Source organism: Pungitius pungitius, chromosome 8, assembly GCF_949316345.1.
Source record: "Pungitius pungitius chromosome 8, fPunPun2.1, whole genome shotgun sequence".
Taxonomy (NCBI): domain Eukaryota; kingdom Metazoa; phylum Chordata; class Actinopteri; order Perciformes; family Gasterosteidae; genus Pungitius; species Pungitius pungitius.
This window is the reverse complement of record NC_084907.1, coordinates 1,091,404-1,116,046: the sequence shown is the minus strand read 5'-3', so window position 1 is coordinate 1,116,046 and position 24,643 is coordinate 1,091,404. Positions and strand designations below refer to the sequence as shown.

Sequence of the window (24,643 nt, the reverse complement as noted above, 5' to 3'; positions counted from 1 at the left end):
GTCAGATTGAGGCCCAGCGGGTTGGAAAAGAGCCAGACGCCAGGAGAGACACAAGGACGCTGGTCCACTGCGGTATACTGGCAAGCTGCACCTCAGTTACACCCGCATGACCTCACAGAGGTCTGCGCACACCCGCGATTTGAGCTGAGGATCTACACTCGCAGGTCTGCGGCAAACCAGTCGCCACCTGTGGACATTTTCCTCGTAATTACAGCGTCGGTGCAAACGAATGCGGCCCATCTGCAGGTCAAAAAAAACTACATCCTGAAACAAACACACACATTGTCTTCAGGAGAAAAAAGAAAAGTAAAAAAAGGGGTTGCATTGAATTTGGACTGTGAGTCGGTGTGACTGCTGCAGGGAGACCCTGATGCTGCGTGCCCTACACGGTGCGTCTGGCTGAGTGAAATTCAAGTCGAGGTAAGTGCTTGCTGCAGGAACACTTCAGGTTGTATTACACCAAGGTCACCGGAGTGAGGATGAGAGGACCAATGTGAAACCGATTGTGTTCGTGACAAAGAGCTTTTTAAAATGCACAGAGGGAAGCGGGTGACTTTGGGAACTGCAGCATGTCGCTCCACCCCAAAATGGATTTGGCAAATCCTGGTTTTTGCTCTCTTTTCTTGTTTTAGAAAGCTCCACAAAATAATGTGGCATCAAAAGGCACGAGCACTATCCGGGTCTGCTCATCAGCGTTGCAGAGGCAGTGGGCTGTGCTTGTTTTGTCGCAGCACAGATGCACATTCTGGGACTTGTGGGATGCCGAGTGACAGCGACTGTGTCTCTGCGGCGATGCAATCCTTTGGGGTTTTTTTTTTTTTTCTTTTTTTCATTCGCCTCAGCCTCGTGCGGCGCTCTGGTCTGCAGTCCACACTGCAAAGCAGCCACTGTCCGTGAAGTATGAGCCGACCGGCGCTGGACGGTTCCCAGGTTTGCCATGTCGCATCATCCAAAAACTAAATGGGACACTCACCTTGTCCTTCAAGGGCGAACGGACCGCTGAAAAGCACCTGAAAGCACCACAGAAATTGCCCAGTGTCAGCACTGTCCCTGTATCTGGGTGAATCTTGCCCTCAGCCTCATTCGGTTGCTACGGAGACCATCGCCAGGGGCAGCGGTGGGAGGAGGCTGGGCGGTGACATCACGCCCACGGCATCTCTCGTGCCCCTCAGAGATCTCAGGTAAAGTTACGGCACGATGACGAAGCACTTTTGGTTTGCCTGCGGTCGGCTGCATGGAGATGAAGATGAAGATGAAGAAGGAGAAGTGCATCGTGAAGGATCGTCCTCCTCGTCTCACAGCTCCACACCTGGCTCGGTAGTTCTTGTTACACGTTCCCCCTCGGGGGGGGGGGGGGGGGAAGGGGGACAGGTTCTCCGTCTGAAACGCTTTCACTGATAGCCTGAAGACCGAGTCCTGATGCAGAAGACTGAACTTTCTGAATCCCCCCCGAGAGCATGATTACATGAGCAGATGGATGAATGGCACCCAGAGAGATAATGGCAATACGTCACACGCCTTCTATTTCGGGCAGCACGGATTTACAGTTTAAGGGCAAATATTGTACCACATGAAAACACCGTCAGAGAAAAAAAAGAAAGAGACAAAACTGTGACTAAACAGACGAGGGTTCACTAACCACCCCCCCCCCCCCCCCCATTCCGCACCCGCTGCGTCGCTTTGGTAAAGTTCAAGGATGACGAGCGGCGATTCTCCTCATGTGTGGCCAATGCTGACATGACCAGAGGGGGGGGAAGCCCAGGGTCCGGTTTACACCCCCCCCCCCTCCCGAACCCGATCCTGCACTCCTCCTATCTGCAGTATCTGAAAGGAGCAGCTGCGCAGCTGACGGTTTGCAGTTCTCCTGCATCTGGGTTTGTGTGTGTGTCAGCATGCACGTGCACGGTGTCCAGGATCCCAAAACTAGATGATTAGGTCAACCTTTTTTTTTAAATAGCTGTTCATCCTGCGTCCACCTCTTAACTTGACGTTCTGCACGTTCATTTCCATGCCTACATACGTACGTGGCGTAAAACACACAGAGGGTCGGGTAACATTTTAACAGAAGATAAGAAAATGAGGTGTCTCTAAAAGCCAATGTTGTCCAAGCAGCCTTCAGCTAAATACAATAATGCAGATATCTCCATTCAGATCAAGAAACATCTGAATGAGAGAAAGTACACATAATCCTGAACATGACAAAACACTTCTGAAGGTGTTAAAGCAACAAACCAATGGTCGTTTCTAGTCCAGCAGTCCCCCTCTTTTTAGTTCTGTGTCCACCAGGTTCTGACTATTTAGCTGCTAGATGCTGCAGTGTGTTCCCTAACTTCTGTCTTCATGATGCCTTTTACTTGGACTACAAGGGCTAAAAAAGAGCTAAAAAGCTGAGATGCAAACCCCCTGACAGAAGCGTGTCTATTATCGAGAGGAAAATATGGAGAAATGTGGCAGCTTCTTCTAATACAGTTTGATGCCCAGCTCTATATGGAAAGAAGGGGCCATTCAAAGAGAGTTTATGAGAATAAATGACAACATTGATCTCCCCTCTGACGGGATTCCTGACCTCTCCGCAAACCAGAATGAGACGAAAAAATATCAAATACTAAGAAGTGTACAGTAGACAATCCTTCCACTGATATATAGGAAAATAGATGAGAGACAAAAGTAATGTGTCCTTATGTGGACGGTAGTATTGAGTTAATAAACAATGGTGTTGTCATGTTTTTTTTAAACTGGGCTCAGGGAATAGAGTTAACAAAGTGAGGATGAGTATAAGGGTTTAATCAGATACAGATCCACTCTAATAACTATCTAAAACAGGGCTAAATAGTGTCATCATAAGCTGAATATTCAACTCCTTCCCAGTAGTAATGGCTCTGTACATCCACTAGAGGGCAGCACATAGCTATTTCCATAGTGATGGAGCTCTGTTTCAGGCAGACGACTTAAAATGATTAAACCTGGTTTGGAATCATTACAAATTCAGTTAAACTAATTAATGAGACAGTAGTTTGTACAAATGATGCTGTGTTTGAACACATTTCTCTTCTAATTGGCTCAACACCTTCTGTGCAGCAAGTTTCTGACATTTGCTGCTATTCTCCATTTTATTACATAAACAGAACCACTATAGATTAACAAAACAAGAACTTATAAGACATAATTTGAAACCTTGTCAAAGTAAATGAAATGTTCAATCAGCAGAAGGAGAAAATAATCAATACATCAATTGAGACTGAAAACAATAAAACAGCAAAAGTAAAGTCATAATTGATATTTTAAGAGGAAGCGCTGTGATTAATGTCAAATCTTTGAGTTTTGCTGTTTGTTCATGTCATTCAGACACTTTGTACCAAATGCTCACTTTTAGCTGACATCAGACCAGTTGGCATGCCAACTCGCATCCGAAATACAGAGCAGCTTCATCATATTCTCATCATTTCCACAATGTGTGTGCTGTAAATGAACTGATAAATGATCATATTAGTCATTAGACATTATATAGCCACACCATTAACCTGTGGATGCCCCCTTTTTACCCCCCAAGGACACAACTGTTGTACACTCTTTGTGAAAATGAAACACAAGACCACGGTAACGTCAGAGGGGGGTTACCCAGGAAACCACCGTCGTCATGGCGACTGCATCACAAGGCGTGAGCGGCGAGCAGTGGACTAGAAGTTCCTCACGCCGTGCCTCCTAAATATATTAGTCATGCACACATGACCTCCGACACGCTCTATGTGTTTCATATATTCCATTCTGCTCACTTTGGATGGAAATTGAAATATTGGTTGAATTACATTTTGAGTCGGGATAGGTCATTTTCCATTTTATTTAATAGGCAACTTTGAATAAAAATACAATTTTACGGAAAGCTAGACTTATATCTCATGATAAGTGTTTCCATTTAACCCACTTGTATTACCTGAATATTCATGTCAACATCTCAAGAAGTTATGACATTAAATATAACCTAAAACAGACATTTGGCTGTATATCACATTACTTGACAGAACGTTTTCTTTCCACAAAGCACAACATATTTTTCAACTTGTGGGTAAATGCAATATATTAAGTAGATAATATGCTACACGTGTATTCCTATCATCAACACCAACAACGTCCGCATAAATATCAAGATATGTGGAGCCTCGTGTGGCCCTGTACTGCAAAAATATTGCTTTTAACAAGCTGCTTACTTCTTGACATGTTGTTGTTGTTGTTATTATTGTTGTTCTTGTAATTACTGAGGTTACTTTTACAGTGCAAATCTTTCCGGTTCATATTAACACGTCTTGACCTCTTAGAAATACTCAAAACATGTGAATCACATGGAACCAAGAAAAATCTCGTTTGCTTACAGCCTTCGTTAATAAAAAATACACAGATATGGACTGACACATTATGATATATATATATATATATATATATATATATATATATATATATATATATATATATATATATATATATATATATATATATTTCATGTATATAAATATAATATAATATAGCTACTAAGTCTTCATGCTCCATAAAAGTGCATCGCGGGGCTCATTCACACATCTGTGAAGATCTTTGTGATGTTCACGCAGTTCTGGTTGTTTTCGGTGGAGAAGTGGGGCTGTTTGAACGCGCTGTGGATGCACTCCTCTATCACCATGTACTCGGACTTGCTCAGGGATGGAGAGCTGCACGACCTCCTCAGCTCCTCCGGGGGGAGGTGCTCGCAGCTGCTGGTGTGCACGTACTGGGGGGTCTCCTCTCCGTCCGTCTCCCTGTGGTAAAAGTAGTTGAAGTTGGACACAATCACCGGCACGGGCAGGGCAATGGTCAGCACGCCCGCTATTGCGCACAGCGAACCCACGACCTTCCCACCGATGGTCACCGGGTGCATGTCTCCGTATCCGACCGTGGTCATGGTGACCACCGCCCACCAAAACGCGTCGGGGATGCTGGTGAAACTGGACGAGGGGTCGTCCGCTTCCGCAAAGTACACCGCGCTGGAAAAGAGGATAACCCCGATGAAAAGGAAGAATATGAGCAAGCCGAGTTCCCGCATGCTGGCCTTGAGCGTCTGGCCCAGGATCTGAAGTCCCTTCGAGTGACGCGACAGCTTAAAAATGCGAAAGACCCTCACCAGTCGGATGACCCGGAGGATCGCCAGGGACATGGCCTGCTGGCCGCCGTTGGTCTCCTTCTCGGCCAGCTCGGTGCCCAGGGTGATGAAGTACGGGAATATCGCCACGATGTCGATGATGTTCATGATGTTTTTGGAGAAGCACGTTTTGCTGGGGCAGGCGAAGAACCGGACGAGCAACTCGAAAGAGAACCATATGATGCACAGGGTCTCGATCACAAAGAAGGGGTCTAAGAACGGGCTCGCCGCGTGGGGCGCCGTGCCGTTGACCGCGGGGGCCACTGTGGATTGGTCTCTGTCATCCCGAAACTCCGGAAGAGTCTCCATGCAGAAAATAACGATTGAAATCAGAATGACCAGCACCGAAACTATGGCGATCCCCCGCGCGGGTCCGGAGCTTTCGGGATACTCAAACAAAAGCCAAACCTGCTTTTGGAACTCTCTTTTGGGCAACACGCGCTCCTCTTCTTTTATAAACCCTTCATCGTCGCGGAATTTCTCCATGGCCTCCTCTCCGAGTTGATAGAACCTGATCTCCTCGGAGAAAATATCAATGGGGACGTTAACAGGTCTCCGGATGCGCCCCCCCGACTGGTAGTAGTACAGGATGGCATCGAAGCTCGGTCTGTTCCTGTCGAAGAAGTACTCGTTCCTCAGCGGGTCAAAGTAGCGCATCCTTTTCCGCGGGTTCCCCAGCAGCGTGTCCGGGAACTGGTTGAAAGTTTTCAGTTGCGTCTCGAAGCGCAAGCCCGAGATGTTGATGACCACCCTCTCGCAGCATCCCTGCCGGCCGCGCTCGCCTCGGTCCACCGACAGGCGACGCGACGAGGGCACGGCGGGCTCCTCCAGCATGCGCCGCGCCGTCATGACGCCCTCCTCCGCCTCGGCATACGCCGGGCCGTCGCCCTCGTGCCAGGCGGTGGAGCGCGGATGGATCACGCTGAACGCCTGCTCGTCCATACAGGTGTTTTTTCTTCTCTCCCAGCCAAAGCCCTACAGCTTCGCGGAGCCGGGGCCGATGCCAAGTGCATGTCTCCTAACTGTCACCTTTCTGCGCGTGTTCACGCACTGGAGCGCTCCCCTCCCCACCGCCCCGTCACACACACACACACACACAGACACAGACACGCACAGACACGCGCGCGCACGCCGACACCCGCCCACGGCGCGCACATGTCTGGCATACGTCCACCATCCGTCCAATGGGAAAGGAACTTCACACTTTCATTCATGCGGCGGAACAGCGTTCTTTAAGAGGAACAACAGCAGCATCGCGTCACATCTCCCAAAGCACCTGAGCTGATGTAACCAGGTTTGTCCACACAGCGAGGGGGGGGGTTGGGGCTGTCCAGATGTTCACAGTCCAAACCACATGAATGGAAGTGTTCGCGTCTGGTTTCTTCTTGTCGAGGGGCTGTAGCTCTCCGTGGTGCTGGAAACATGCGCGCCACGCTTCCGAATCGACGGGGCTAATTTACTATTGTGAAACTCTGGGTATTCATTTCAACATGTCAAATTGAAAGTTAAAAACAGCTTAGTACAAACATGGCAACGTCCTTTCAAACGAATAAATGAGAAAATCCTCTTGACTGACACTCTAAAAAGTCTTTTGTCCCGCCAGAAACACAATTGAGAGGAAAACCTCTCACTGTAGGAGATGACACATTTTAATTATATTATTAAATATAGATATTATTTTTAAATGGTATTTGACAACTGAATTTTGTTCGTAATATAAAATGTTGCAAAAAGATTCAGCAGAATACAAAAAAGTGTCCAAAAATTCCTGGTGAAGGACCTCCACTTAATTATCATGTCAGCTACTACTCCAAAGTGATTGCTTTGCTGCTTTCCTGAATTTTCGATTATTTTAAACTGAATATATTTTGAATTTTTTTTTAGGAAGTGTGGTGGTCACCTCACAGCAAGCAGGTCCTGGGTTTGACTCCCTTCTGTGTGGATTAGGTTGATTGGGACCTGTAGGTGTATCATTGTAGATGTGAGGGTGAATGGTTGTCGGTGTTGGCGACCGATCCAGGGTTTACCCGCCCTTTTATTAGCTGGGATTGACTCTAGCAAGGATGAGTGGTTTGAAGATGGATGGATGGATATTTGTTAGTTATAGGACATAGGACAATGAGCGTCAACCATGTCCACAAAAAGACACACTTGTGTCTATGTTATATTGAAATTCCGAAAGTCCTACATTATTTTTCTTAATTCATGCTTTAGTTCTATTGCAATTGTTAATCTTGGGGTTAAAGTTGATTCGATGCAAATCTTTATTGTCTGTGATGTTTCTGTGTGATGAAATAGATTTCAAAGTGGTTCGTCCATTTTCAGACACTGACGGTTTATTTCTACTCAACTCATTAAAATCGCTGCATTAAAATAAGAAACCCGGCTCTCATTAACAACCTCCTGTTAGTCGCCTCTCAGCCAGCACGGGAAGTCTTTGTCTGGGTTATTTTATTCATTTTTTATTGCCAAGGCAACCCAATATGAAGTGTTTTGTAAAGTGGGAGGGAGATAAGTTCAAGGAGTTACAGGGTCAGGGTGAAAGGTGAGGAATGAACACGTCACGCGTAAAGAAACCCAGACTGTGGCGATTAGTGAGCGTCTACGGCGAGCTTATCCAACCCCGAAGAATCAGAAAACCCGAGACACACTTTCATCATCGAACAGCTCTGTGTTCCCTCTCTCTTTCTATCCTCCAATTCAAACTCCAGTTAACAGCTGAAAAGAAAATGAAATGTAAATTCCTTCAGGACGGGTTTGATTCGTAGTCTGGACGTCTACATTCCTGGTTACATTGTGTGCGGCTGAATGCGTGCCGTGGTTTTGAGGATATTTTCATGCAGATAGCATCTACGTGAGAGCAAAGGTGTCAGACTCGATATCAAGTCTATTTTTTGATCAGTCACAGCAGTACAGGTGATTTATTCTCCTCATAAAGCAGAGCCAATGATTCCCCCTAGACACTGACCTTTTTGAGCACATGCATATTCCCAACCTCACATGCCTTCATACATGCTAAATGGAGTTTTACCTCCACAAGGTCATTCAGTCCATTTCTAGCCCATTCTGGCTGCCTGCCGGCTGAGAATAAAAAACAGACATATTACATATCCAGACCTCTGGAGCTAAAGAAAGCTAAAGATAGGCTTTTTTCTATCAGTCTGGCAAGTTCAATTCAATTCAATTCAATTCATTTTATTTTGTATAGCCCAAAATCGCAAATTACAAATTTGCCTCAGAGGGCTTTACAGTCTGTACACATGCAACATCCTCTGTCCCGAAACCCTCACATCGGCACAGGAAAAACTCCCCAAAATATGAAAAAAAACCTTCAATGGGGAAAAAAGGGAAGAAACCTTAGGGAGAACGTCAGAGGAGGGATCCCTCTCCCGGGATGGACAGACTGCAATGGATGTCATGTGTACAGTTAAAGGATGACTTAATAATGCTGGCAGAAAAGTGCAATTTTAAGTGACGTTACAAGTGACATTGTGCTTCTGACCCGAGAGGGAGACGAGGTCTGAACTGCGTTTCTCTTTCTCCAACACCGAGCGTAATGAGCAAAGAGGGCGAGTTCTCCTCCAACGTGACATGGACGGCTCATGGAGTAACGAGGAGCAAGGCACGATGGATCAATAGAGAGGGAGAGCAGCATCTATTGATCAGTCAGGCATTGGCTGCCAGCCCTAACAGCACCCAATCATTACACATTGCTATTGTCCGCTGCCACAGCCATCAGGGGTCAGGGTGAAAGGTCAAGGTCACGAGTCATGCAACAACACTATTTCTCGCCACGGAGCGAAGCTGTGGGGGGGGGGGCGAGGGGTTAAATGATGAATAATGGAAGTGGTTTTGAAAGCTCCTTCAGTCAATATCCTGTCAGACGCTTAAGGTGACGAATTCAATCCGAGTCAATGTAATAAAGGGCCCAATCAAGCCATCAGATGGCATCCGATAGCATAGAATCACACGGCGGTTTGTCCAGACCAAAGAACTGTTACAGAGAGTAGAATTTAAAACTCCACTTTAAATACAGTTACACACAAAGGCTGATCATCTACTGGGTCATTTTTTTGGTTGTGAATAAAAGTCTTTGACCGCAGTGGCACTGGGAAACATTTACACGTTGTCAGGTATATTATGGAAAAAAAACTGCGGTAAATACTTCTATTGGGTAAAAATGCATAGTTCATGTGGCACAAAGGTTATATTACAAGTTTAAAAAGTAGTTAATGAACAGTTTGGAAACAAACGGGGTTTGTAAAAGGAAAATCTAGAAGTGGTTTTATTTGTATGAGTCACAATGTACTTTTCTTAGTGTGGTAAGATTGTGTGTTTGAATTTGCGTACGCCTCAGGAAGTCTTTCCCCACCAAGGAAACGCGAGCAGCTGCTGCCACAGCGATGAATAAAACAAGCGTGAAGACGACGGGGGAATTAAACTCTGCATCTCATCAACGTCTGTGCCTTAACGGTACAGCTGCACTTCCACAAAACAAACACACAAAACGCACACACACGCCACTTACCGGTGCCGACTTACATGCAGTGCACAGTTGTATCTGCACAAATCCAGAAAAACACACACACACAGAAGCAGAAACCAGACCAGACGTTCCAAGACAAATCATTTCCTGCAAATATAGACAGAACAGAACAAGTGAAACACAAGTCCCATTACTAAACACTTCTGATTAGCATCATCTGACCTTCAACAGCCTGGGCAGCATTGAACACGCATTTCAATGAGGTTCTTCTCCACTCAAGGTGGATACAAATTGGCCTTTGAGGGGCGACTGCGGGCTGGAGCCGCCGCGCTCTCCTCGGAGGTCATGTGACGCAGGTCCCCAGGATCTCCAGAGGCGGCGATGGCACGCGACTCCGTGCTATTCCGAGCGGCAGGTTGGGTGGAAGGGTGGCGCTCCCCGGGCCCTGCACGGCGCTGTGACGGAGGTGTGGGCGGTGGTATCGGCGTGGTGCTGGTAAGACTCCCCTGAGGGTTGGACCATCGCTTTGTGTCTGACCCGAGACCAGAAAGACCACAAGCACCAGGATGCTAATCGGGTCTCTTTAAAAAAAGAAAGAAAACCCGACTTTCATTCAGGGGCCAAAAGGATTCAGGCTGCACCAAAATAAAAAAATCACCAACTTATTTCACCAACAAAAAAAACAGCAAATGTTTGACGACCGATCGGAAAACTATATTTGATATGGATGTAAAAAAAAAAAAAAAAGTGTAAGCAGCAATTCGATTTAGAGGCTGGAACAATCAAATGGTTAAAGTATTATTGCATATTTATTTTACGACTAAAGCTCCAAATTAAAAATAAAGTATATTGGGTTTATATTTAATTGACTTTTGATCAACAAAACAAACGGTGCAGTTGGAGCAGAAAGTAACCAAACGTTATTCCTTCAATAATTCTTATTCTCGTCTTAGAAACGGCTTCCTGCTGAATTATTTCTGCACATTTTCAGACTCGCACCTTCCTCACGCGATGCCAGTGTGAACCACAGTTTGTAAGGAGCAGATGGGCAGACGAACACACGTCCCGAGTGGAGGTGTGAAGGTCTCGCTGATCACAGGGAGAGAAGGCAGAATGGCTCATTTGGGAACGGGGGGGGGTGGGGGGGGGGGCACCAGGATGAAGAGGAGCAAGACCTCTATTAAAATGGCTCACGATAAACAACAAAAGACGTATGCTTATTAAATTCCAGGCTCCTCGGCTCCTGGGTGTGTCTCAGTAGAAGGGAGCGGGCTCAAGCTTAATGCTTAAAGATAATTAGAGCGGTGGATCACCTCCCTGTGGGGTGTCCAGTCCATTTTAATGCTACACCGTCCCGTCCATCAAGTCACGACGTTTCCCACATTTCCGTAATAAAAAGGGATGGACACCAAGATACTAAAGACATTGCCAAAATGAATTTAGACCAACATTCCAGTCGTTATTTTTGGTGTAGAGACACAAAGAATCTGGATGGCTGCCGTGTCGGGAAACTATTAGAAGAATGTGACGCGTGTGAGTTGAATTTTAAAGAAAGAAAGTCAGGAGGAGAGATAGAGAGCAGTAAGATACCAGTTGTGTAGATCTGTTGCCAACAATTCTACAGCACAAAAACTAATATCAGTGTGCAGACAGATGGTGACATTGCTTTGATGGTATTTTGGCAGGCGGGTGGTAACCATGGTAACCACGGCAAAGGGGGGATCCCAGCACAGCGATAAAGCGAAAGGAATTTTCCAGCTCTGTATTTCAGGCTGTATAAATTACAACTTCAAGATTAAATTTCACAGCTTGCTGCCCACTTAAGACCTCACCCGAAGCACATGTTAGTGTGTATGTGTGTGTGTGTGTGTGTGTGTGTATTCATACATATAACCACACACGCCAATATGCATTCATACACCCACGAGTAGGGCAATATGCAAAGCAGGATTAGATATTTCCTCATGACAAAGAGAGAAAACCTTAAACACAGTGAGTATTTACAGTCACGATAAGTGGCCACACGTGTGTGTGCACGTGCACACATGCAAATAGTACACACTCTCATGCATGGACAGACACACACAGCCAAGTTTCCCACCAACTGCCACCACAGATAATGACGCGGTTGTCCGTCAGAGATGTTGTCTTCTAACCCAGGTAGGGTCCGTTTCTATTATGCTGCTGCCACTGTGGGTTCACTGTCTCCTCATCACCACGGTGACAGGAACATCATTAAAACTCCCTCTGTTCCACCCTGACACATGCTCTACACTGACTGGTTGTGGTGGTGATGGAGCCTGACGACAGTTGAGGAAAAAAAAAAAAAAGACCCGGTTCTGAAAAAACCAACGCATCACGTTGCTCACACACGCAGTGCACTGTGGAGCAGATTCAATCAGAAATATAATGAGCATTCATTTCTGCCTAATAACAAAGATGTGATGCTTTTCTCCTGCATCTCCCAGAAGAAGCAGAAAGCAGAAGACGCGTCCTGGACCTGCTTCGTCTGTTTGTGTCGCATAAAGAACACAAAGTGAACGTGTGTAGGGGGCTACCGTCCTCTATTAAGCACCCTCTGTCATTTCAAGGGGTTATTACAATTACCAAACGACAACAATCACATCCAATCAGCCAGGCAGGATGTAAGCCCCCCCTCTTCATTTCTTTTTAATGTTAATGGACGAGGCAATTCATCTTCTCTGAGAAAAAATCCAAACAAAAGCAAACAGACTTCAAAGGACAGACTTCAAAGCGCGAGTCCTCATTAGACGTACTGCGCCTTTGAAGAGACATCAGCACTCCTCAGTGCAACATCACAGATGGATCTCCCTCAGAGCTCCGCTCTTGTGCTCCTTTAATTAAGAACGCGTTAGCTGGACGTATTGTTTCGGTGCTTTGGACGAGCCGTGTATCTGCAACCTGCGACAGGCCAAGTGGTGTTCCTGCACGTATATATATATATATATATATATATATATATATATATATATATAAATTGGCTCCATTAAACAAAACAAAACAGACAAAAACAGGGACCTGGACTTGAAAACACGAAACAGACTCACTTGGCAAGAACGTCGACATGTAATGACGCCACACAAGACCAGAGACTCACAGGGCTTAAATACACAAGGGGGGTGCAGGTGATTGGACACAGGTGAAAAGGATCAGGCACGGCAGACAATCACAGGGGAAGACCGGACAAGGCAGGAAGTGAAGTCACCCAGGATCACAAGAGACATGAAAACTACAAAATAAGACAAGAAGCAGACCCAAACCGTGACAAAAATAATGGAAAACATCTTCAAATCTTGTCCACATCTCACAGATATTTACAACTTGCCCTCATATAAATGAGCCTTTGTCAGAAAAGAACTTAAATTCGTAAATAATGTCTCATTTCCTCCTCTCATCATTCAGGTTTGTCTGAAACGTGTCACTTCATCCTTTCGTCCTAGTAGACATTTTTGTGAAACGATCATGGTTATGAATGTGTGAATGAATTTTACCCTTCACCCTCCCACCAAGTTTGAGTCAGTTCAACCTCGACTACTCACAATAACGTCGTTTTAAAGAAACTGCACCCAGTCAGTCCCAAAATATCCCCCCAACGGGACTGAACCGACGAGATAAGAGCCGCGGCTCTCAAACCTCACTGTATTCAACTAATTGGAAATGATTTCTTTTTAATGGGATTAGAGGACAGGAAATTGAGGTGGAAGTAAAGTCATCAAAGAAATGAAACTATTAGCAGAAACAATGAAATGAAAAAGAAGGACTTGCGTTTAATCTGGATTTTTCACGTTGTGTCCAATACCTGAACCACTTAATGAGCTTATTATCGACGGTATCAATGATTGATAGACCCCTGAGGAGAGACCCTCTTCCTCACATGAAAACGTTTACCACCAATGACCAAACTCAGGGAGACCTGTTGGTAGACGTGTGTCTGCGTGTCTGTGCACTGGTTCCATGGACGGCCCCCACTCCATCTCACACAACCATTAAAGATGACACGGTCGCAATCTTTGTAGGTGTGATGAAGGATGTTTATCACTCGCAAAGCCCCCCCCGCAGACTCAGCAACTCATGCGCACGATGAAGGCGGCAGAAAGATGTCGCAATAACATCCGCTCGCGCTCTGAGGCTGTCGCGTTGGATGCCGCTCACATTCGTCCCCTCGGCACATCTCACTAAACAAACAAGCACGAGATATTGGACACAGTGGCTGCTGCTGCCACACCAGGGAGGGAGGGAGGGGAGGACGGGGGGGAGGACGGGGGAGGGGAGGGCGGGGGGGTCTCACTTCTTCCTGAATGTGCAATTGCCTTAGCTCAATGATTTATGAAAAGGAGAACAATCTGTGCACAGATGCGACATGGATATAAATATTCTGACCTGTCACAAGGAGGCCAGGCCATTTCCGAGTGATCTCACAGAGCACACGGAGGGTGGGGGGGGGGGGCACAGTTACTACCTACGCCTGATGCGCTTATTGTGACGTCACTTTCCAGCGTGAAAATAAAAACTTGATAGAAAGTGCCGAGTTGCAGAATAGCCGTTAACTTATTTGTTAGCTCAATTGACAGTGAATGACAACCCTGATGGATTTTGGTTTTGTTTCCAATGTGAATAATTCAGTGGTCACTTTGGAACCAGTTTGGTTTATAAACCTAGTTTTTTTTTTGGTGCATTTTCTTTTAAGCAGGGCTGGAGTTTGCGTTTCAGCCTAAATGAAGCAAAGCGGCGGCGAGCAGCGAGCCCCAAGCGGATGCGCTGGATGACGGACCCGAGGACGCCGCTGGAAAGAAACCGGCCTTCACAAACGAGATGTCTTCCTATAAAAGCCTCACACGACGTCATTGATGCAATATTTATATTTCTATGGAAAGAAGTTAGAAGAGCGGATACCACAACAAAGGAAACTGAAAAGTATGCCATCCGTCAAGTGTTCACGCTCGCAACACTGCATCCGACATCAAACACCCCGCTCTCCTCTGAGGCCGCGTGCAGCATCGAGATGTATGTCGCCGTCTATATATAGGCCTCATTATGATGCTGGGATTTCTTATGGATGAGCATGCATAACGCATTCCCTGTAAAGTACTTTTCTGTCCCTGAGAGAGTCCTGCAGTGTCTCCCTCCAGTCAGGCCCTGCTGCTTTCCAGCCTGGGACCCAGGGGGGGAGGGGGGGGGGAGGGGGGGACAAAACCTTCCTCCACAAAGAAAGCGCATTGAAAACAATCATTTTGAGTTTGTTGTCGTTGGGTCTCGTGCGGTAAAGGGATCCCTGAGAGGATTCATCTTCTCGTTCTAATGAGCAGTCAGACGGTGGATCTCTTGCCCCGTCGCTGCTCCTCGGAGGATATAGGCGTCAAAACAGGAGGTGTCGTGCTATGCATCCACCGGCGAGGTGCCCAGGGGGTGAAACAACGGTGAGAGGATATGAAAAAAAACACAAGAAGAAGACATCACCACTCGTGTATCAAGCTATTTGGTCAGCAATGCACAATGAAAAGACTGATGAATATGAATTGGCTTTGTGGCGGGGTGGAATAATAAATATGAATCTAACTCCACCCGCGTTGGCCGTTTAGGGATAAGAAGTGTAGAAGATGAATAAATGATCTACAATCCATCACCGTGAGGGCTTCTCTGTGGTTTTCTCATCTACTGCAATATTTGATCAGGAACAGAGTTGCCGTGACTCCACAGGAGGGCAGCAGATTGCTAACACACACACCCTGCAGACACTATTCCATCTTGTTTCAATTATGTTGGCATTCAGCAGCACTGTTGGACTGGAACAGACAGATTAATTGAAAATGACAGCTAAGGATTAGCAGTGCTCCCCCCCCCTCCCCCTTAAACCTCCAACCTGAGTGTTGAACCTGAGATCAAAGATGTTTAAAGTGAAAATCACACGCTCACTTCAGGGCCAAGGCCACAAATGTGCAGTTGATGGTGATGCTCAGAATGCCTGTGGTTACTAACCCTCTGAACCCACCAAACCGGCCAATCGGAGAAGAATGTTTTCTGTCTGTAGAAACACACACATTATCGCAGAGTTGCAGAGAATGTCCCTGAACGCATCACGTAACGCTTCACTTGGGAGAATTGAACGATTAGAAGATTAAATATGTGACCAAAATCACGTCATTCTGTCTCATTTCAAACGCTGTGACAAATAAACGTTTGAAATGATTCCTGAAATCACATTTTATTGAGTGCTACTCGGCGCACAAAAAAAAGTCTCTGAAACTGTAACTAAAAAAAGACGGAAAACAAGGCCCCAGCTACCAGAAGACGACAGGAGGAAGCGTTTGGGCTTCCGAGGGTTAAACCAACCCTGAAGGTCCCAAGATGGAAACTGGACATAATGTCGAAACAAATATTGAACCAGTTTTCAGCGGTTGGTCGCACCTGTTTGAACGTTATTCCTACAGACTCTACGGTGGAGAAACATACCTTCATGACCGCTGGGAGGCTACAGAAGCCATTCGAGTCCCATGAATCAACCACAGCGCTTCGGCCTCAGACTGCAAGTGCAGCCGGGTCGGGAATTATGCGCAGTGTAGATCAGACACATCTGGTGTCACGGTTTGGTCTCCCTTCCTGTTTTAGTTTGAAGTTTCATGTTCCTTGTGGTCCTGGGTTAACTTCACTTCCTGCCTTGTCTTGTGATTGCTTGAGTGTTTCCACCTGTGTCCAATCACCTGCACCTCCCTTGTGTATTTAAGCTCTGCGTGCCAGTTGTCCTTTGTCGCGTCATTGTCTAATGTCTCCCATGGTTGGAGCACGTGGGTTTTTGGTTTTTTGAATAAAAGGCACTTCGTCTGAGAATCCTGCGCCTGAGTCCTGCCTTCTTCCGCCCGCAACCTGCTCCAGCATCTCGCCACCTCGTGACATCTGGACTCCAGATTGCCAAATATCTGGGCGCCATCCTGTGTGTTAGTTTTCATGTTACAAGTGGGCCTAAATCAGTTTAGCCGCGTGAGGTCGGGTCACGTAGTACATGGAAGAAATGTTCCACTCCAACCATTGAAGTGATACAAATAGAATACACATCATTTTCATATTTGTCAATGTACTGGGACTAATACCAGTTAGATTTTTGTGCTACCTAAATAGAAAAATTATTTATTTTGCATGTGTCTTATCTTCAAATGACTGAGTATTTTCTGATTAGTCAACCACATCTATAAAATATACCGTCATTTAATCGGTTGTAACAAACGATGGAGGAGGAGAAGACAAATGGAGGAGGAGGAGACCGATGGAAGAGGAGGAGACGGATGGAGGAGGAGGAGACTGATAGAGAAGGAGGAGACGGATGGAGGAGGAGGAGTGCGATGGAGGAGGAGACCGATGGAGGAGACGGATGGAGGAGGAGGAGACCGATGGAGGAGGAGGAGACCGATGGAGGAGGAGGAGTGCGATGGAGGAAGAGGAGAGCGATGGAGGAGGAGGAGACCGATGAAGGAGGAGGAGTGCGATGGAGGAGGAGGAGACTGATGGAGGAGGAGGAGAACGATGGAGGAGGAGGAGACTGATGAGGAGGAGGAGACGGATGGAGGAGGAGGAGTGCGATGGAGGAGGAGGAGACGGATGGAGGAAGAGGAGACGGATGGAGGAGGAGGAGTGCGATGGAGGAGACGGATGGAGGAAGAGGAGACGGATGGAGGAGGAGGAGTGCGATGGAGGAGGAGGAGACGGATGGAGGAAGAGGAGACGGATGGAGGAGGAGGAGTGCGATGGAGGAGGAGGAGACGGATGGAGGAAGAGGAGACGGATGGAGGAGGAGGAGTGCAATGGAGGAGGAGGAGACGGATGGAGGAAGAGGAGACGGGTGGAGGAGGAGGAGTGCGATGGAGGAGGAGGAGACGGATGGAGGAAGAGGAGACGGATGGAGGAGGAGGAGTGCGATGGAGGAGGAGTAGACGGATGGAGGAGGAGGAGACGGATGGAGGAGGAGAGTCAGAGCGACTACGAGCGTGAATTTGTTTTACAATGAAAGAAATCAGTTCAATCTTGGCCTAATTTGTGTTACTGCTAAATCAGGGACACACAAGGACACTTTTTTGGCCCTAAACTTACGGTTTCTCTTCCCATCCAAGTATCTGCAACCACAGCAGGACTGGAGTGGGGGGGGGGGGGGACTTTTCACTCAAAGTGTCCTTAGCAGAGGCAGTGGGTTTGATCACATACACAGTTTCAAAGGTTGGAGGGTCACCTGATCCTCTGGGTGTGTGTGTGTGTGTGTGTGGGTGGCAGTGGGGGGTCCTCAATGCCCCCCCACTGGATAATGGTATAATAGACACTGACCCAGCCATGGGGTCAAACCTATCCAGCCCTGAGACAGAGTGTCCCACCTCGGTCATATTTGATTTCAAGGGCCAATGGTTGGCTTTACGAGTCCTGGGCGGGTGACGGAGGAGTTGGAGGCGGAGGAGCGGCCTCTTGGGATCGTTCCCGCGGTGCAGCTCTTGCTGTCGGGCCAATAAATGGGCCTGTAGCCGACACCAAGAGGAGGCCCGAGCCATAGATCAAAGACCGATGCGTTCCTGTCGTTTCCTCATCAGTGTTATGGCCCTGTAAGCCACGCGAGGCGTCCATGCAGAGGTTGCGTCTTTGGCTAGTGGCCGATGCATTTCTCCACCACTTGAGAGGATGTTTCAGTGCTTATGAAAGCATCATTGCGTTTGCAGGACATGTTTTCAATCTGGCTAAGTAGGTGGTTGAATGTGATTAGATGTAAATGTGAAAACGTATAGATTAAAGATGGAGGAATACATTAAATCCTGAATACTATACTCATTACAAAGAAACGTATCATGGAAAGACCCGAGATGAAGGAAAGACATTTGACAACTTAATTGAGATGGAAAGCCAGAGGTTGCTCTCTGGAGAATGGGTGCTTGAGTTTTTACAAACAAAGATGTCTGTACCCATGAGAGGAAATGGCATGGAATAATCAACAAGAAGTATGTTTCATATTGGGAAACATTCCAAATGGATGAGAGACAAACATTCATGGATGTGACAGCAGACTCCTCTGTCGAGCTCAGTTTTCCACCCTTCAGCTCAAAACTGCAGGGCAGCGGCTCTGTGCCGCGGGGCATCGGTGGGGGGGGTCGAGGGTGGGGGTGGGGGGGGGGGTAGCCAAGGCCGAGACGTAATGCCCAGTTGACAATGGCCGATTATATCACAAACCACTATTACCATTACATCGTCTGGCATTGAGATCCCATTGAGGTTGTAGCAGACAGATTAACTTATTTCATTGTACTTTTGTTTGAACGAGCTTGAGAAGGATTCATTTATATTTAATAATGCTTGGCTTTATTTATTTATTGTCTACTGAATATCACACTTGAAACCTCTTCTTGGTCCCATGAAAAAAAAAACTTGTTGGCTGCTGAAAACGAGAAAGTGACCATGTTATGAAAGAAAAGGAGGATTGAAATCAGTTGTTTCTGGCATCAGAACATCGCCTTTAAAACATCTGAAAACGTATAAAGTCTGAATGTTTTACTGCACATAGAGTACTGACTGCATCATATCATTACTAAATCATGCACAACCACCAAAGCCTATGAAGTAGTACAAGGTAAGATGGGGAACCGGAGCAGTAAACACAAAGAGTCCAGTCTCCATCCAGGACCTGGTGAAACCCTCCATCCCAACATCAAGCTGCTTGTTCCTCCCTCACTGAGAGCAAAACACTGTACTAGATCTCCACTCTTTGCTCTCCTGCTCCTAAATGGTGGAAGGAGCTCTATGATGACATCAGGACCACAGAGAGCCTTCACATCTTCACACTAAACACTAACACACTGTAGACCTTAAACTGGACTTATCTAGAACAAGTAAATTGGCTTATTTAATGAAATTGTTGTTTCTTGTTGTGAGTTTGTATCCCTATGGTTGAAACGTCAGTCTTCACAGAACACACACACACACACACACACACACACACCGAAGCCTTTGTAAACAAACACTAACTAGAGAGGATGGATCCCTCAGTCATCACACAGCTGTAAACACAGATGTGCAGAGAATCGTGTCATGTTTCGGACCCAGACGAGGCTGAGACGTTTTTTATCTTTTATCTTTTAAGAGAAATGAGGTTTCAGGTGCAGCTTTGGACTCAGATGAACCGTTCTGTTGGAGAACCATGAGCCTCCAGGACAGCGAAGACAGTCTGACGTGAAATTACAGGACAGCGGTGACATTTTTTGAATTCTTCTGCTGGAGAAGAAATGGAATCCAATACAGAAATGGTCCTTTCTGTCAAAGACAACACAGCTATTGTCCTCCAGACTTGGGGAGCCTTTTTCCCTGAAAGGCTATCTGCCTGGTGGCCCCGGGCTAATCTGGGCTGGGGACTGGAGGTCACAGGGCACATGCTTAGCCTGGTTCTGTCTGGGGGGCTGAGCTCAGATCCTTCAGATCACTTCTCAGGTCAGGTGCTCAATTTGCTTGAGATAAGCACTGAAAAGAGCTTAAGTACCTTTACGTACCTTTTGGGCGGTTCCTCTTTTTTTATTGTAGTTTGGTTGCTGAAGACGCAGGATTTGAGTTTAAGATTAATGTTTGAACTAAAACCAGATCAAACAATCTGAGGTCAAGAGTCGGCTCCTGAGATCACGTTCGCAGGAAGAAAAAAGCACAGCCGACGCAGCCGTTCCTCAAAGGAACAGGGAAAGTAAGTTATGTCATTTTAAAAGCAATATTGCACACCACAGTTGGTTGTGTTTTTTGGGGCGTCCTAATGGAGGAGGGTTAGGTTTAGGGTGGTTACCGATGGGTGATCACAGATCCAAAAATGGATCCCCAGGTTTGTTGGAATTATGAGTGTCTGCTTAATACACTTAGGGTTAGGCCCACTGATGATTACCCCTAATAAGAGTTAAAAATGCTACAGGACCTGAATACGGACTCAGGGAAACGTTGATTACCCAGTTCTAAGTTTAATTTGATTTTAATCCACTGGCACTGGTTTTATGAGGTTTGACCCAGCAAATAAAGTCTAAGAATAAAGTTGCATATAACCTGTTTAACTGAACGCGACCTTGTGACGGGCCCTCCGGGAGAGCTGAAGCCGGGCGTGAAGACGACCCGCGGTACGTTCTGCTGTGTCTCCGCGGTAATCAAATGTGAATGTTTTATAGAACGAAGATGAAGCCCTACTTCCTGCTCAGTTCCACGAAGTCCGCTGTCGGTTTCAAACGCCGGGTCTGAGTTGATGTGGCTGATGGAGGCCAGATGTGCGTCGCACATTTCCTCTCTTCGGAGTCATTTGGAGATAAAGTGTTGCTTCTACAGGCAGACCATCTGATCGCTGCTCCCCCATGAAACACCGTCCACGTTACTGGTCTTTCACGTCCGACTGAGCCCCGGTGGGGTTTTGGAGAGGATGCCGCATATATTTCAGCTCTTGTTCCAGTTGTTGCCAAGAGCTCGTCACAAAGCGCCATCGCGAAGGCGTGCCGATTGTTCCACCCGTTTGCCAGCAACCTGGATTCAAACCTTTCTGATGTTGTTCCACTCCGACAAAGGAATGCAAGATAGGGTTCAAACGGAGCTAATCACCCCCCCCCCCCGCATTAGCTACTGTAAAGCCATCATGTTCTGTCACGCACACGTTACATTGCTTAACACCAAAAAGCAACGAAAGAATTCATCACACCTCCAGCGAGTTGAATGCACGACACAAAAAAGTGGCTGTAAAACGACATCTGAGCTCTGGAAACATCAAATGCCGTCCGTCCCCATGCACAACACACGTGTGACTTTGTTTCCTCTGTCCGGGCCCCAGGTACTGACCCGGCTCCTGCAAATGACTTTCACAGGAGACCGGTGGGACGGCCGCGCTTCAAATCCCCAAAGCCCTGCAGTGCCCCCCCCCCCCCCCATGTAACGCTTCTCTGATGGGTGTCTCGTCGACCAGATATTCCCAAAAGACAAATCTAACTGCGATGTTGTAAATTGACGAGTCCGACCCATCATGCAGCGTGGAACCGCTCGCTGCAGCTGAACAAGGATCAGAGGAGCACGGTGGAAAAACACTGTCCATGACGAGAGGAGCATCGAAGCCAGTGTGATACGATTTTAGGACAGAAATGCAGACACCCTGCCGACCCCCTTTTTAGAAAGAGACTTGCAACACTTGTTGTGGGGGGAGGGAAGGGGGGGGGGATGAGAGAGAGGAAAGCCTCGCTACCACATATGTACTTTTTCCACACCTGGGTTAGTTTATGCCGGCTCACTCCCACGAACTCCCAGTGTTTCATGTACCGATCCGCTGTGTAACACTATCCTGCACCAGAGGGGGTGTCCACAATTACGTCAGTTTAGAAAAAGAATTTCACCAATTTAACATCTGGGGGAATACAAACACCTGCAAAGACTCTGAGGAGCGATGACAACCTATGAATGAATTCCTAGTTTAAGAACGTTAGAAGAAAAAGAAAAAAGAAAGAACATTATTCCAGTATTGGAGTTCACAAATTGACCAGTGTGGATGAGATTATCTGCCAAAAAATCTGATCAGTGGAATTATTTGGGGGAAAAGGGTAATCTCATAAATGTATAATATATAATCCATGCATTGCATAATCCGAATGGGGCTCCTGTGTTTGTTTATAACCTGATGACGGTCTTCTTGTGCGTGGAACTAGCAGGACTGACATTTTTAATTCCTTTCAGTTGAGGACAAAGTAGAAACGCTTATTGAGATGCAATAACTGTATAAATCTGAAAAGGGGACTGATTCTGTAAAATAGTTTCACGCATGTTAGATACAAAGTTCATTCATTGTGTCAATGAGTGTCACTATACAAGTAACAACGTGGAAGCATAAGCAACAGGAAATAAATAATATTATATATATAAATGAATTTAAATATATATATATATATATATTTCAGTGTGGAACGAAGGGATGTTGCGTCTTAATGACCACGATGTCAGCACGGCATGAATAGTATCAGTAGGATCAACAGCAGTAGATTAAGTTAAAATAAGAAACAAATTCTAGTTTGAGTTCATTTGAATAAACTATTTATTCTAATACAACCACATATCCAACTGAAATAACAGTAGTTAGATTTCTTTCTATATTCTTCAAACTCAACCATCCTGTTGAAATGTTCTTGATGAGCCTTTGCTTGGGCAGGCACTAGGACCCTGCAGCCCTCAGCGGGCAGACGGATCCTGCAGCCTCTGGGACGCTGCACACTTACTTTTTCAACGATTTTCAAACAAGTGCAAGACTCAGAGAGGACTGTTTGGGATAATTGACTCAAAGATCTTCTTCACCTCACTGTTGGAATTGGACAGAAACTGGAATACATTTCAGGGATCCTCGGCAGCCTTGAGTCCGTGGAGGAAAGCGACAGCTCCTGCAGAGGTAGAGGATTTTACCTCAACTTATAATGCATGAATAGAAAGGGCAAAGTGGTTTCACATATTATTCATATGGAATAGTTTAAATGTGCACCCTTTGAGTTAAAGTAAAACACATTTTTATACCTACTGTATCTATATGGTATGATAGTTACTACTGAGGATTTGTGTGAATTGCTTTGTTTTAGACAGTTGATGGGGGTTTGAACTGATCATCTCCTCCATCCCCTCGTAGACTTAAGCTTTGCCTCCGGCTCGTCAGGTTACAATAGCACCCATTAGACCTTCACTCGTCTCCTCGGGCTAGGTGATGTTCTCAAAGCATTCCTGCACTGTTTTTGCATTCGTATGGTATGTTGGGTTGGAAACCAGGAGCGTGCTGCAGGGGACTTTTTCCCCAAATGATGTGCAACACGGAGTAAAAACAAATCATTGCATTCTTGTCATAATCGCAGGTGATTATACTCGAGGAGACTTGCAATGCTCTTTTTGTACTTTTTCCATACCGTGCATCTGCCCGTTTTGGAACAGGAATTCAAACACACCTTGATGCGTATGACAGACACATGCTCTCACTCTCCAGCATCGCCAAAATGCATACTTCTGCTTGAGATCTGAACAGTTTAAGAGTTTATAGTATACAGATTGCATTTGAGCAACGTAGCACAACTCTTTTATCTTTTACCTCTTTAATCCAAACCACATGGCTGGGAGAAAAAAACAATGTGCAGGATCAATAGCGAGGCTTCTCTGCGCTCAAACAAAAGAGGCAGCAGCCCGTTTACAGCAACAAAGAGTGTTGAAATCAGAGGAGGGGTCTCGGCGCTTAATTAGAGGGATGGAAATAACAAAAGCAGATTTTTCCCCTTATACATCTCTGATGGCATCTATGTTGGTCTTACATCACGCACAAGTTCATCTTCACCCATGGCAGCTTGATGCCCGCTTTACTCTCCGTCATGAGGGGCGGAGCTCGTCATCCAGCCTTCGGAGGCATCTTTGAACTCAAGGCCACTTGTTCTGTGCTCCATGCTGCCTTCAAAGGGAGCGTGTGGTTGTGTCTTTTGACTTGGGAAGCTCAGCGTACAGTGTCCTTGGCAGTTGTGGTTGAACTTATAAGTGAAAAAAGAAGCGTGGACGCTACTTGACTCCCAGTTGCCAGACTCAACGAATTCTTTGTGAAAATGTGAAACCGAAATAGTGGAAAATTCAAATAGACTACCACTAAACAAGGAACACATTTGAATAGCACAATTTCCAAACCAAATGTAATGAAATGCCAGGTGAGAAACAGGACTTTGATAATACATTTGTAGATATACTATACATTTCACTATGACCACCTACATGCACACCCCTGTGTCTTGGAAGTGTGTTGGTGATCACCTGCACGTAGAGTAAGGAAAGACGTCTGAAGGGGCCAGACTAAGGTTTAATCGGCAGGGGGCCGTTTGAAGCCTCGGTGACGCTCTCTGTGTAAACGTCTGGGTCTTTTGCTCCGATGCTGTGAGGGACACTTCTGTGGTGCCGACACAGATTCAAGCATTAAACTTGTGTCTTTAAAAGTGAGGCATAAACTT

At 46.2% G+C, this 24,643-nt stretch overlaps 1 protein-coding gene across 1 annotated transcript; it reads right to left on the bottom strand.

Annotated features, from left to right (window-relative positions):
• Window positions 1-4,524: 4,524 nt before the first annotated feature.
• On the bottom strand, window positions 4,525-10,223 carry kcna3a (potassium voltage-gated channel, shaker-related subfamily, member 3a). The gene has a single exon (XM_062564154.1). The coding sequence runs from the start codon at window positions 6,104-6,106 to the stop codon at window positions 4,565-4,567; it is 1,542 nt and encodes a 513-aa protein (XP_062420138.1). The 5' UTR covers window positions 6,107-10,223; the 3' UTR covers window positions 4,525-4,564.
• Window positions 10,224-24,643: the final 14,420 nt, after the last annotated feature.